Here is a 15,860-nt window from a genome sequence, read left to right on the forward strand (position 1 = left end):
ACTCCTGCTCGCTCCCAAGCAACTTTAACCAATGAAACTTTCTTTCCTCACAGCTTCTTCACACTAGTGTCATCAATTCTCACTGGCGTTACTTGGAAAGTTAAGTTCTCACTCAACTCGACTGGCTCAGGTTCCAACACATGAGCCGCATCCGACGTGTACTTACAAAGTTGTGACACGTGGAATATGTAATATAAGTTAGACAAATGAGGTGGCAAGGCTACTTGATACGCCACCGGTCCAAATTGCCTTAGAATCTCAAACAGTCCTCAGTCGTCGGTGTAACCCTCAAGAATACATGTTCTCCCACTTCAAACACTAACGATTTCCTTCTCTGATCCGCATAACTCTTCTGTTGACTCTGAGCAGTTAGAATTCTCTCTTTTATCTTATTAATCTTCTCAGTAGTCTCTGCTACCAAATCAGGACCCAAAACGCTCACTTCACCTGATTCATACCAACAAAGTGGACATTGGCACTTCCGTTCATACAAGGCCTCATACGGAGCCATCCAAATGCTTGCATGAAAGCTTTTGTTGTATGCAAACTCCACCAATGGCATGTAACGATACCAACTTCCAGGTTGATCCAATACACATGCTCTCAGCATATCTTCTAACGTCTGAATAGTCATTTCCGACTGTCCATCAGTTTGCAGATGATATGCGGTACTGAGACATAGCTTCGTACCGAAAGCTCTTTGGAAAGCTCCCCAAAACCTTGACGTGAATCGGGGATCACGGTGCGATACTATGCTCGATGGCACACCATGCAACCTTACTATCTCCTTGATATACAACCTCGCCAACTCCTCCGTTGAACAACTTATTCAGATAGGCAAAAAATGAGCGGATTTGGTTAAGCGATCCACGATCACCCAAACCGTGTCAAATCCCGACCTAGTCCTCGGTAAACCGGTCACAAAATCCATTGCAATTCCTTCCCATTCCACTGAGGAATCTCAAGTGGTTGTAGCATTCTCGATGGTTTTTGATGCTCTATCTTTACTTTTTGACACGTCAGACACTTGGATACCACTGTTGCTACATCACCTTTCATCCCAGGCCACCAGAACATCTTCTTTAAGTCATAATACATCTTCGTACTTCTGGGATGAATGAAAAACCCACTGTTATGAGATTTTGACAATAAGTCTTGCCTAAAATACCGACATCCGGCATACAAATTGATGAGCGGATAATTTATACGCTTTTTGGCACTATTTTTAGTATGTTTTTAGTATATTTTAGTTAGTTTTTATTATATTTTTATTAGTTTTTATTTAAAAATCACTTTTCTGGACTTTACTATGAGTTTGCATTTTTTTCTATAATTTCAGGTATTTTCTGGCTGAAATTGAGGGACCTGAGCAAAAATCTGATTCAGAGGCTGAAAAAGGATTGCAGATGCTGTTAGATTCTGACCTCACTACACTCGAAGTGGATTTTCTGGAGCTACAGAAGCCCAATTTGCGCGCTCTCAATTGCGTTGGAAAGTAGACATTCTGGGCTTTCCAGCAATATATAATAGTCTATACTTTGCCCAAGATTTGATAGCCCAAACCGGCGTTCCAAGTCAGCTTAAGAATTCTGGCGTTTAACGCCAGAACTGGCATAAAAGCTAGAGTTAAATGTCCAAACTGTCACAAAAGCTGACGTTTAACTCCAAGAAAAGTCTCTACACATGAAAGCTTCAATACTCAGCCCAAGCACACACCAAGTGGGCCCTGGAAGTGGATTTTTACACTAAACACCCTAGCTTACTCATTTTCTATAACCCTAGGTCACTAGTTTACTATAAAAACTACTTTTAGTAATTCATCTTGTACCTCATGACATTCTATATGTTTCATATTGTATCTTCTACGGCATGAGTCTCTAAACTCCATTGTTGGGGGTAAGGAGCTCTGCTTTTCTTCATGAATTAATGCAATTACTACTGTTTTCCATTCTATCACACTTGCTTCTATTCTAAGATATTCATTCGCACTTCAACCTGATGAATGTGATGATCCGTGACACTCATCATCATTCTCACCTATGAACGCGTACCTGACAACCACCTCCGTTCTACATGAAATCAAGCTTGAATGTGTATCTCTTGGGTTTCTAATCTAAGATTGGAACCTTCGTGGTATAGGCTAGAATTACTGGTGGCCATTCCTGAGATTCGGAAAGTCTAAACCTTGTCTGTGGTATTCCGAGTAGGATCTGGGAAGGGATGACTGTGACAAGTTTCAAACTCGCGAGTGTTGGGCATGTGACAGACACAAAAGGATCAATGGATCCTATTCCAACATGATCGAGAACCGACAGATGATTAGCCGTGTGGTGACAGCACATTTGGAACATTTTCACTGAGAGGACGGGAAGTAGCCATTGACAATGGTGATGCCCAACATAAAGCTTGCCATGGAAGGAGCCTTGCATGCATGAAGAAGAAGACAGTAGGAAAGCAGAGATTCAGAAGACAAAGCATCTTCAAAACCTCAACCTGTTCTTCATTACTACATAACAAGTATTTATTTCATGTTCTTTTACTTTTTACAATTAAATCTGAGAATTATTGATATCCTGACTAAGAGTTACAAGATAACCATAGCTTGCTTCAAGCCGACAATCTCCGTGGGATCGACCCTTACTCACGTAAGGTATTACTTGGACGACCCAGTGCACTTGCTGGTTAGTTGTGTGGAATTGCAAACGTGTGATTGTGATTTCGTGCACCATGTTTTTGGCGCCGTTGCCGGGGATTGTTCGAGTTTGGACAACTGATGGTTTATCTTGTTGTTTAGATTAGGAATAATTTATTTTAGTTGGTTTAGAGTCTTTTATTTGAGTTTAGTTTCATATTTTAAGTTTGGTGTCAATTGCATGCTTTTATTTTCTTTCAATTTTTTTTGATTTTGCATGTTCTTAGTCGTTTCTTAATCTTTAAAAATTCTAAGTTTGGTGTCTTCTTTGTGTTTTTCTTTAAATTTTCAAAAATTTGTGCTTGATTTTCTAAAAATTTTAAGTTTGGTGTATTTTTTTGCGCTTTTATTTACTTAAATTTTTTTTTCAAAAATTTGTTCTTGGTGTTCATCTAGATCTTCAAAGTGTTCTCGGTGTTCATCTTGACATTCAAAGTTTTCTTGTTTATTCTCTTTGTTTTGATCTACAATTTTTAATTTTAGTGTCATTTTGTTGTTTTTCTCTTTCCTCATTAAAATTTAAAAATAAAAAAATATCTTTTCCCTATTTTACTCACAATTTTTGAAATTTTGCATTAATTTAGTCAAAGATTTTCAAAATCATATCTTTTTTTTAGTCAAGTCAAAATTCTAATCTCAAAAGTTGATCCCTTTAAATCTTTTTCAAAAATCAAATCTTTTTAATTTCTTTAATCATATATTCTCAATCATATCTCTTTTTTTTTCAAAATAATTTTCAATCATATCTTTCTGATTGCTAATTTCAAAATCTTTTCAATTAATTAATTAATTTAGTCTTCAATTTGCTTTTATTTTATTTTCTTCTAGTTTTCAAACTTATATTCAATTTTTCAATTATTTTATTTTATTTTATTTTAATTTCGGCTACTTTTAATTAAATAAAAAAATAAAAAAATAATTTATTTGCAACTCATATCAATTCTCTTTTCTCCATCATGGACATAAGTGGAAGTGAACAGTTCAGAAGGACTCTGGGGTCATATGCTAACCCCATTACAGCTGCATATAGGAGTAGAATCTGTATACCTCCCATCAAAGCAAGCAGTTTTGAGCTAAACCCTCAGCTTATTATCATGGTCCAGCAAAATTGCCAGTATTCTGGTCTTCCATAGGAAGAACCTACTGAGTTTCTGGCACAGTTCTTACAAATTGCTGACATAGTACGTGATAAAGAAGTAGATCAGAATGTCTACAGATTATTATTGTTTCTATTTGCTGTAAAAGATCAAGCTAAGAGGTGGTTAAATAACCAACCCACAGCAAGCATAAAAACATGGAGACAGTTAATAAACAAATTCCTGAATCAATTTTACCCTCCAAAAAGGATGACACAGCTAAGGCTGGACATCCAAGGCTTTAAACAAGAGGATCATGAATCCCTTTATAATGCCCGGGAGAGGTACAGAGGGATGCTAAGGAAATGCCCCTCTGAAATGTTTTCAGAGTGGGTACAGTTAGACATCTTCTACTATGGGCTTACAGAAATGGCTCAAATGTCTCTAGATCACTCGGCTGGTGGATCTATACACATGAGGAAGACAATTGAAGAGACTCAAGAGCTCATTGATACAGTTGCTAGAAATCAACATCTGTACTCAAGCAATGAGTCCTCTATAAAAGAAGAGGCTAGGGCAGTAACTACTGAACCTGATCCTCAAGAACAGATTATGGAACTTAATCAGCAATTACTCCTTATGACAAAACAATTAGCAAAATTTAAAGAGATGCTCCAAGACACTAAAAATTCTAACAAGAATACGGAAGCACAATTAAATCAGACAAGACAGCAGCTATCTAAACAGATAACAGAAGAATGCCAAGCTGTCCAACTAAGGAGAGGGCAGACATTGAATAATTTAGTTCAAAGTAGCAAAAAGTCAAGAAAGGAACAAATGACAGAGGATGACCAAACCACTGCCCAAAATCCCTCTGAGGACAGTAAGAGCCCAGAGAGGAATAATTCTGGTGTTCAAACGCCAGAAAAGGGAGAAAAGTTGGCATTAAACGACCATTCTTTGCCCAGTTCTGGCGTTCAAATGCCAGAAAAGGATGGGAAGCTGACGTTAAACGCCCATCCAGCACCCAATCCTGGCGTTCAAATGCCAATGAGGGATCAGACACCTGCAAGTGCTGATAGTAACCCCTCTAAGATGGCTTCACCAACCACCTCTGTAGGGAATAAATCTGCAGCAACTAAGGTTGAAGAATATAAAGCCAAGATGCCTTATCCTCAGAAACTCTGCCAAGCAGAACAGGATAAACAATTTGCCCGCTTTGCAGACTATCTCAGGACTCTTGAAATAAAGATCCCATTTGCAGAGGCACTTGAGCAAAATACCCTCTTATGCTAAGTTTATGAAAGAGATCTTAAGTCATAAGAAGGATTGGAGAGAAACTGAAAAAGTGTTTCTCACTGAAGAATGCAGTGCAGTCATTCTGAAAAGCTTACCGGAAAAGCTTCAAGATCCAGGAAGCTTTATGATACCATGCACATTAGAGGGTGGTTGTACCAAGACAGCTTTATGTGACCTTGGGGCAAGTATTAACCTAATACCTGCATCTACTACTAAAAAGCTTGGCTTGACTGAAGAAGTCAAACCAACCCAGGTATGTCTTCAACTTGCTGATGGCTCCATTAAATATCCATCAGGCATAATTGAGGACATGATTGTCAAGGTTGGGCCATTTGTCTTTCCCACTGACTTTGCAGTGCTGAAAATAGAGGAGCACAAGAGTGCAACTCTCATTCTAGGAAGACCTTTCCTAGCAACTGGACGAACTCTTATTGATATACAAAAAATGGAAGTGACCCTAAGAGTCAATGAGGATGAGATCAAGTTAAATGCTATCAAAGCTATGCAGCATCCAGATACATCTAATAACTACATGGACACTGATATTATTGACTCCTTGGTGGAAGAGATCAATATGACTGAAAGTTTTGAATCAGAGCTAGAGGACATCTTTAAAGATGTTCAGCCTGGTCTGGAGGAATCAGAGGAAATAAAAGAACCTCTGAAAATTCCTCAGGTAGAGGAAAAACCTCCTAAACCAGAGCTCAAACCACTACCACCATCCCTGAAATATGTATTTCTGGGAGAGGGTGAGACTTTTCCAGTGATTATAAGCTCTGCTTTAAATCCACAGGAAGAGAAAGCACTAATTCAAGTGCTAAGGACACACAAGACAGCTCTTGGGTGGTCCATAAGTGATCTTAAGGGTATTAGTCCAGCAAGATGCATGTACAAGATCCTATTGGAGGATGATGCTAAGCCAGTGGTTCAACCACAGAGGCGGCTAAATCCAGCCATGAAGGAGGTGGTGCAGAAAGAGGTCACTAAGTTACTAGAGACTGGGATTATTTATCCTATTTTTGATAGCCCCTGGGTAAGCCCTGTCCAAGTTGTACCCAAAAAGGGAGGCATGATAGTGGTTCACAATGAAAAGAATGAACTGGTTCCTATAAGAACAGTTACAGGGTGGCGTATGTGTATTGACTACAGAAGGCTCAATACTGCCACCAGAAAGGATCATTTTCCTTTACCATTCATAGACCAGATGCTAGAGAGACTAGCAGGTGATGACTATTACTGCTTTTTGGATGGCTATTCAGGCTACAACCAAATTGCAGTAGATCCTCAGGACCAAGAGAAAACAGCATTCACATGTCCCTCTGGCGTATTTGCTTACAGAAGGATGCCTTTTGGTCTGTGCAATGCACTTGCAACCTTTCAGAGGTGCATGCTCTCTATCTTCTCTGATATGGTAGAGAAATTTTTGGAAGTCTTCATGGATGACTTTTCAGTATTTTGAGACTCATTCAGCTCCTGTCTTGACCATTTAGCACTTGTTCTGAAAAGATGCCAAGAGACCAACCTAGTTTTAAACTGGAAAAAATGTCACTTTTTGGTGACTGAGGGAATTGTCCTTGGGCATAAAATTTCAAACAAGGGAATAGAAGTGGATCAAGCTAAAGTGGAGGTAATTGAAAAATTACCACCACCTGCCAATGTTAAGGCAATCAGAAGCTTTCTGGGGTATGCAGGATTCTATAGGAGGTTCATAAAGGATTTTTCAAAAATTGCAAAACCTCTAAGCAACCTGCTAGCTACTGACACGCCATTTGTGTTTGACACAGAGTTTCTGCAAGCGTTTGAAACTGTGAAAGCTAAGCTGGTCACAGCACCAGTCATCTCTGCACCAGACTGGACATTACCATTCGAACTAATGTGTGATGCCAGTGACCATGCCATTGGTGCAATGTTGGGACAAAGGCATAACAAGCTTCTGCACATTATTTACTATGCCAGTCGTGTTCTAAATGACGCACAAAAGAATTACACAACCACAGAAAAAGAGCTGCTAGCAGTGGTTTATGCCATTGACAAGTTTAGATCCTATTTAGTAGGATCAAAAGTAATTGTGTACACTGACCATGCTGCTCTTAAATATTTACTCACAAAGCAGGATTCAAAACCCAGGCTCATAAGATGGGTGTTGCTTCTGCAAGAGTTTGATATAGAAATAAGAGACAGAAAAGGGACAGAGAACCAGGTAGCTGATCACCTGTCCCGGATAGAACCAGTAGCTGGGGCGTCCCTCCCTTCTACTGAGATCTCTGAGACCTTTTCAGATGAGCAACTCTTTGCCATTCAAGAAGCACCATGGTTTGCAGACATTGCAAATTATAAAGCTGTGAGGTTCATACCCCAGGAGTACAGTAGGGTGCAAAAGAAAAAACTGATTTCTGATGCGAAGTACTACTTGTGGGATGAACCATATCTTTTTAAGAGATGTGCAGACGGAATGATCCGCAGATGCATCCCTAGAGAGGAGGCATAAAAAATCCTGTGGCATTGCCATGGATCACAGTATGGAGGACATTTCGGAAGTGAGCGCACAACCACTAAAGTCCTCCAATGTGGCTTCTACTGGCCTACTCTCTATAGAGATGCCCGAGAGTTTGTGCGTAACTGTGACAGTTCCCAAAGAGCTGGCAACTTACCTCATGGTTACGCCATGCCTCAACAAGGGATCTTAGATATTGAGTTGTTTGATGTATGGGGTATTGACTTCATGGGTCCTTTCCCACCATCATACTCAAACACTTACATTCTGGTGGCAGTAGACTACGTATCTAAATGGGTGGAGGCAATTGCCACTGCCACTAATGATACCAAGACTGTGCTGAAGTTCCTTCAAAAACATATTTTCAGCAGATTTGGTGTTTCCAGAGTACTCATCAGTGATGGGGGCACCCATTTCTGCAATAAACAGCTTTACTCTGCTATGGTCCGATATGGAATTAGCCACAAAGTAGCAACTTTGCATCATCCACAGACAAATGGGCAGGCTGAAGTCTCTAATAGAGAGCTAAAAAGAATCCTGGAACGGACTGTAATTGCCCGTAGAAAAGATTGGGCAAAGAGCTTGGATGATGCTCTGTGGGCATACAGAACAGCATTCAAGACTCCTATAGGAACCTCTCCATACCAGCTTGTGTATGGCAAGGCCTGTCATCTGCCCGTAGAACTGGAACATAAAGCCTACTGGGCAACCAGATTCCTAAACCTAGATGCTAAGTTAGCTGGTGAGAAAAGATTGCTCCAGCTAAATGAGCTAGAGGAGTTCAGACTCAATGCTTTTGAAAATGCAAAAATTTATAAGGAAAAAGCAAAAAAGTGGCATGACAAGAAATTGTCATCCAGAGTCTTTGATCCAGGACAAAAAGTTCTGCTGTTCAACTCTAGGCTCAGATTCTTCCCCGGGAAATTAAAATCCCGGTGGAGGGGACCATATGTGATTACACGAGTGTCACCATATGGATATGTTGAGCTTCAAGATATTGATTCTGACAAAAAGTTCATTGTTAATGGACAGAGAATCAAACATTATCTTGAAAGCAATTTTGAGCAAGAATGCTCAAAACTGAGGCTTGAATGAAGCTCAGTAAAGGTCCAGCTAAAGACAATAAAGAAGCGCTTGCTGGGAGGCAACCCAGCCATTAGCAGGTTATTTGTTTTAAATAATACTTGTAGAAATTTGATATACATTTTCTTCAAAGGTTAATCATCAAAATTCAAGGAATTCACAGAGTTACAGAAGGATTCAGTGCAAAAAGCAGAGAAAAGGAGCTTGCTGACAAGAAAATGCCAGTAAAGGTACCATTTTGGGCGTTAAACGCCAGAATTGGTACCATTCTGGGCGTTTAACGCCAGAATTGTAGCATCCTGGTCGTTCAGCAAAACGCCCAGTGATAAAGGGGTTTCTGGCATTTAACGCCAGCCAGGGTACCTGGCTGGGCATTAAATGCCCATAATGGCCAACAATTGGGCGTTAAACGCCAGAATGGATACCATTCTGGGCGTTTAACGCCAGAAAGGCAGGGGGAGGAGATTTTGTTTCTAAATTCAAATTTTTTTCAAATTTTCATGTTTTAACTCATAATTTTCTACATAAACATGTTTCAAACTTTCATTATTCACCCTCAATTTTCAAAAATTCAACAATTCTCTAAATCTCTTTTCAATTTTCTTTTAAATCCTTCCCAAATCTTTTTCAAAAACTCAAGTATCTTTTCAATTTCTTTTCAAATCTTTTCAAACCCATCATATCATCTCTTATTTCTTAGATGCATTACCAAATTATCAGATTTAACCTCTTTATATCTTTTTCAATTGAAAATCTCATCTTTTTGATATCATAATTTTATTTTCTTCCACCAATCATATCTCTATGGCATATCTCTTTTAAAATTTTTGAAACCCCTCCCCTCCTCTTATAAATACACATTCGGCCATCCCCTCCTCTCCACCATTCGAATTTGCCTCTTCTCCTCTCTCTCCCCTTTCCTTTCTTTTGCTTGAGGGCAAGCAAACCTCTAAGTTTGGTGTGTTTTTCCGTGATCACTGAGCTATGACTCATCAAGATCATGGCACCTAAGGGAAAACAAACCAAATCAAGAGGCAAGAAAGAGAATATTCCAAAGAGTCTTTGGAATCAAGAGAGGTTCCTAACCAAAGAACATGCATACCATTACCACAAAATAATGGGTCTGAGGTCAGTAATCCTGGAAGTTAAATTCAATCTGAAAGACGATGAATATCCGGAGATCCAAGAGCAAATTCGAAACAGAGGATGGGAAATTCTAGCTAATCCTGAAACAAAGGTTGGAAGAAACATGGTTCAGGAATTCTACTCAAATTTGTGGCTAACAGATAAGCAGAGAATAACTGGAACCGCCTTTCATACCTACCAAACCATGGTCAGAGGGAGGCTTATTTACTTCCATCTGGACAAAATAAGAGAGGTCTTCAAACTGCCTCAACTACAAGATGATCCAGATTCCTTTAATAGGAGAATGGTGAGAGTAGATAAAGGGTTGGATCAAGTTCTAGAGGACATATGCCTCCTTGGAACTAAGTGGATAACCAATTCAAAAGGCGTCCCAAACCAACTCAAGATGGAAGATCTCAAACCAGTTGCAAGAGGCTGGTTGGACTTCATTGGGCATTCTATATTGCCCACTAGCAACTGCTTTGAGGTCATTGTCAAAAGAGCGGTGATGATTCATTGTATTATGCTTGGAAAGGAAGTGGAGATTCATCATCTGATTTCTTGTGAGATTTACATAATTGCAAACAAGAACTCCACTGAAGCCAAACTGGCCTACCCAAGCTTAATTTCTCTGCTATATAAAGATGCTGGGGTGAGGATGGGAGTAGATGAATTCATCCCAATCTAACACCCAATCACCAATAAGTCAATGGAAGGACAAGTGCAAGACAACTCCATAAAAAGGAGGGCGCAGAAGTTCCTCCCAGAAATTCATGAAATTGACTACTGGACCCGCCTAGAAGCATCTGTTACCAAGCTGCAAGAAGCTATGGAACAACTTAAGGAAGAACAGCAGAATCAAAACTACATGCTCTGCAAACTGCTGAAGGAACAGGAGAAGCAGGGGCGTGAGCTACAGGAGCTGAAGCGCCAGAAGCTCTCCCTTGAAGGAGCAAGCTCCCCACAGATTGAGGGAGCATCCACTTCTCAAGATCAAGGTTGTTGAGTCCTAACTCTGTGATAACCTTTATTATTAAGAGTCTATTTTAAGAGTCATTTACCTTTCTGTTTTTTACTTTTCTGTCTTCTATTATTATTAGTTTGCTCTTATATTTATTTTTGAGTCTTATGATTATTCCATGATTAATAAAATTTAAAGTTTATGTCTTAAAGCTATGAATGTCCTATGAATCCATCACCTTTCTTAAATAAAAAGTGTTTTTAATTGAAAAAGAAAAAGAAGTACATGAATTTCAAATTTTAAAACAATTTAATTATTTTGATGTGGTGGCAATACTCTTGTTTTCTGAATGAATGCTTGAACAGTGCATATGTTTGAATTTGTTGTTTATGAATGTTAAAATTGTTGGCTCTTGAAAGAATGATGGAAAAGGAGAAGTGTTATTGATAATCTAAAAAATCAAAAAATTTATTCTTGAAGCAAGAAAAAGCAATGAATAGAAAAAAAAGAGAGAGGATGATATGCGAAAAAAAAAGAAGAAAGAAAAAGCAAACAGAAGAAGCTAATAGCCCTTTAAACCAAAAGGCAAGGGTAATAAAAAGGATCCAAGGCTTTTAGCATCAGTGGATAGGAGGGCCCTCAGGAATAAAATCCTGGCCTAAGCGGCTAAACCAAGCTATCCCTAACCATGTGCTTGTGGCGTGAAGGTGTCAAGTGAAAACTTAAGACTGAGCGGTTAAAGTCGGGGTCCAAAGCAAAAAGAGTGTGCTTAAGAGCTCTGGACACCTCTAATTGGGGACTCTAGCAAAGCTGAGTCACAATCTGAAAAGGTTCACTCAGTTATGTGTTTGTGGCATTTACGTATCTGGTGGTAATACTGGAAAACAAAATGCTTAGGGTCACGGCCAAGACTCATAAAGTAGATGTATTCAAGAATCAACATACTTAACTAGGAGAGTCAAAAACACTATCAGGATTCTGAGTTCCTATAGAAGCCAATCATTCTGAACTTCAAAGGATAAAGTGAGATGCCAAAACTGTTCAGAGGCAAAAAGCTAAAAGCCCGCTCATCTAATTAATACTGATCTTCATAGATGTTTTTGGAATTCATTGTATATTCTCTTCTTTTTATCCTATTTGATTTTCAGTTGCTTGGGGACAAGCAACAATTTAAGTTTGGTGTTGGGATGAGCGGATAATTTTTACGCTTTTTGGCACTATTTTTAGTATGTTTTTAGTATATTTTAGTTAGTTTTTATTATATTTTTATTAGTTTTTATTCAAAATTCACTTTTCTGGACTTTACTATGAGTTTGCGTGTTTTTCTGTGATTTCAGGTATTTTCTGGCTGAAATTGAGGGACCTGAGCAAAAATCTGATTCAGAGGCTGAAAAAGGACTGCAGATGCTGTTGGATTCTGACCTCCCTGCACTCGAAGTGGATTTTCTGGCGCTACAGAAGCCCAATTGGCGCGCTCTCAATTGCGTTGGAAAGTAGGGCTTTCCAGCAATATATAATAGTCCATACTTTGCCCAAGATTTTATGACCCAAACCGGCATTCCAAGTCAGCTTAAGAATTCTGGCGTTTAACGCCAGAACTGGCATAAAAGCTGGAGTTAAACGCCCAAACTGGCACAAAAGCTAGCGTTTAACTCCAAGAAAAGTCTCTACACATGAAAGCTTCAATGCTCAGCCTAATCACACACCAAGTGGGCCCCGAAAGTGGATTTTTACACTAAACACCCTAGCTTACTCATTTTCTGTAACCCTAGGTCACTAGTTTACTATAAAAACTACTTTTAGTAATTCATCTTGTACCTCATGACATTCTACACGTTTCATATTGTATCTTCTACGGCATGAGTCTCTAAACCCCATTGTTGGGGGTGAGGAGCTCTGCTGTTCTTCATGAATTAATGCAATTACTACTGTTTTCCATTCTATCACGCTTGCTTCTATTCTAAGATATTGATTCGCACTTCAACCTGATGAATGTGATGATCCGTGACACTCATCATCATTCTCACCAATGAACGCGTACCTGACAACCACCGCCATTCTACATGAAATCAAGCTTGAATGTGTATCTCTTGGGTTTCTAATCTAAGATTGGAACCTTCGTGGTATAGGCTAGAATTACTGGTGGCCATTCCTGAGATCCGGAAAGTCTAAACCTTGTCTGTGGTATTCCGAGTAGGATCTGGGAAGGGATGACTATGACAAGTTTCAAACTCGCGAGTGTTGGGCATGTGACAGACGCAAAAGGATCAATGGATCCTATTCCAACATGATCGAGAACCGACAGATGATTAGCCGTGTGGTGACAGCACATTTGGAACATTTTCACTGAGAGGACGGGAAGTAGCCATTGACAACGGTGATGCCCAACATAAAGCTTGCCATGGAAGGAGCCTTGCATGCATGAAGAAGAAGACAGTAGGAAAGCAGAGATTCAGAAGACAAAGCATCTTCAAAACCTCAACCTGTTCTTCATTACTACATAACAAGTATTTATTTCATGTTCTTTTACTTTTTACAATTAAACCTGAGAATTATTGATATCCTGACTAAGATTTACAAGATAACCATAGCTTTCTTCAAGCCGACAATCTCCGTGGGATCGACTCTTACTCACGTAAGGTATTACTTGGACGACCCAGTGCACTTGCTGGTTAGTTGTGCGGAATTGCAAAAGTGTGATTGTGATTTTGTGCACCACAAATCCTTCCCTTGTATCTCCATAATCCTTCACCATCCTTAGTGAATTCTTTATGCCTCTTATCACCAACTGGTTGAAACAATCGTTGAAGTTGTTGCTCATCTTGCTGAGCTTTTTGAATCTCTGTTTTAAAGGTACTCAAGATCAGCAACTGATTCAAGCAAGCTCTTCTGGCAACTTCACCAATATCTAGCTTAAGATCCACAAACTTATCCATTAGCTCCTCTTCCTTAATCCTCATCCAAGCTATTGTCAAGGACTTCCAACTCAAAGCGTCTGCTACCATAATCTTTAAGCAACTCCATTCACCTTCTCTGGTGCATATTAAGCTCTTTCTGATCAAAGATGTACTTGAGACTCTTATGATCAGAAAAGACGCTAAACCTTACTCTGTACAAGTGGTGTCTCCAAATCTTCAATGCAAACACAATCGCTGCTAATTCCAGGTCATGAGTTGGGTAATTTACCTCATGCGGGCTTAGCTGATGCGATGCGTAAGCCACTATATTTCGGTGTTGCATCAACACGCAACCCAAACCTTTCAGTGACGCTTCACAGTATACTTCAAACGGTTCATGCAGTTTCGGTAAAATCAAAACTAGCGCTGAGGTTAACTTCTACTTCAAAGTTTGAAAACTCTCTTCACACTCCAACGTCCATATAAAAGGCACCTCCTTCCTTATTAATTTCGTCATCGGTAGCGCACTCCAGGAAAACCCTTCAATAAATCTCTGGTAATATCCGGCTAATCCTAAGAAACTTCAGACTTCCATCACTGTCGTTGGCCTTTCCCATTCTATCACCGCTTCTACTTTAGAAGGATCTACAGCTATCCCTCCTTTGCTCACCACGTGACCTAGGAACTTTACTTCCTCCTTCCAGAACTCGCACTTCGACAACTTAGCATACAATTTCCGTTCCTTTAAGATTTGCAACACAATCCTCAAGTGTTCCTCATACTCCTTTGCCGTCTTAGAATAAACTAAGATATCGTCTATGAAAACCACCACGAATTTGTCCAGAAATGGATGAAAGACTCTGTTCATGTAATCCATGAAAACAGCAGGTGTATTCGTCAACCCAAAGGACATCACCACAAACTCGTAGTGTCCATAGCATGTCCTAAATGCAGTCTTAGGGATATCATCCTCTTTCACCCTTATTTGATGATAACCGGATCTCAAATCAATCTTGGAAAATACTCTGGCTCCTTGCAATTGATCCATCAAGTCATCTATCATTGGCAGCGGGTACTTATTCTTCATCGTCACTTTGTTTAACTGTCGGTAATCCATGCACAATCTTATTCCTCCATCCTTCTTCTTTACTAATAAAGCTTCGCTCCCCACGGAGATACACTCGGTTGAATGAACCTCTTGTTCAGAAGCTCTTCCAACTGAGTCTTTAATTCTGCTAGCTCTATCGAAGCCATTCTATACGATGCAATCGACATTGGTCTGGCTCCCGGCACTAATTCAATCACAAATTCAATTTCCCTTTGAGGTGAAAACTCAAGGATATCTTTTGGGAATACCTCTGGAATGTCTTTAACTACTGGAATCTGATCCAAGTTTTGGGCATCACCCAACGTATTAGCAGCCAACAGGATATAACCCTGACACTCCTTCCCACTACAGTGCACCATTACAGAGTTCAAGTAATACCCCGCAGCTACCACCGTTCCATTCTCTCCTTCCGGCATAAACTGAATCGACCGTTCAAAATAATCCAACAAAACTCGGTTCTTCGACAACCAATCAAACCCCAATATCATCTCCAACCCAATCATTGGTAAACAGATCAAATCATGCATGAAGTCTCTACCCTCAAGCTTGAAACGTACTTGCCTACACCTTGACCTAGTCATAACTGTTTGATGCGGAGTATGTATATGTAAATCAAAGGCTAACTCTGACACTTTCAAGCTTAACTCCTCAACTTTAGCAAATGAAATAAATGAATGCGAAGCTCCAGTATCATACAATGCAATTAATGTTTTATCACCAATTAGACATATACTTCTCATCAACGGATCCACCTTAGAAGCATCCTTGGCGTTCAAAGCAAAGACTCGACCTTGGTGCTGACCTTGACCCGCATTTAGGTTCTTCCCGCGAGTACAATCCCTTGCCATATGACCAGGAAACCCACAGTTGAAGCAACCACGTAAACCAATCATGCAAGAGTCATACGGATGAAAATGCCCACAACGCACACAAGTCAAATTCGGAGAAATCTTACTACGATTTCCTTTTCCTTTAGCAAATTGATGAACCCCAATTTTAGGGTTTATTTTGTGTAGAATTTAGGGGGTTTTATCAATATTCTATCACACTTATCTATATAAAATGCACATTTTTGTGTTTCCTTCCCAATTTCGCTTAATGGTTGAAAACATGCTTTTTAGGCCC

At 39.6% G+C, this 15,860-nt stretch overlaps 1 protein-coding gene across 1 annotated transcript; it reads right to left on the reverse strand.

The window, feature by feature from the left end:
- On the reverse strand, window positions 14,777-15,583 carry LOC110265083. The gene has a single exon (XM_021107847.1). The coding sequence runs from the start codon at window positions 15,581-15,583 to the stop codon at window positions 14,777-14,779; it is 807 nt and encodes a 268-aa protein (XP_020963506.1).

This window comes from Arachis ipaensis, chromosome B07 (genome assembly GCF_000816755.2).
Source record: "Arachis ipaensis cultivar K30076 chromosome B07, Araip1.1, whole genome shotgun sequence".
Lineage (NCBI taxonomy): Eukaryota > Viridiplantae > Streptophyta > Magnoliopsida > Fabales > Fabaceae > Arachis > Arachis ipaensis.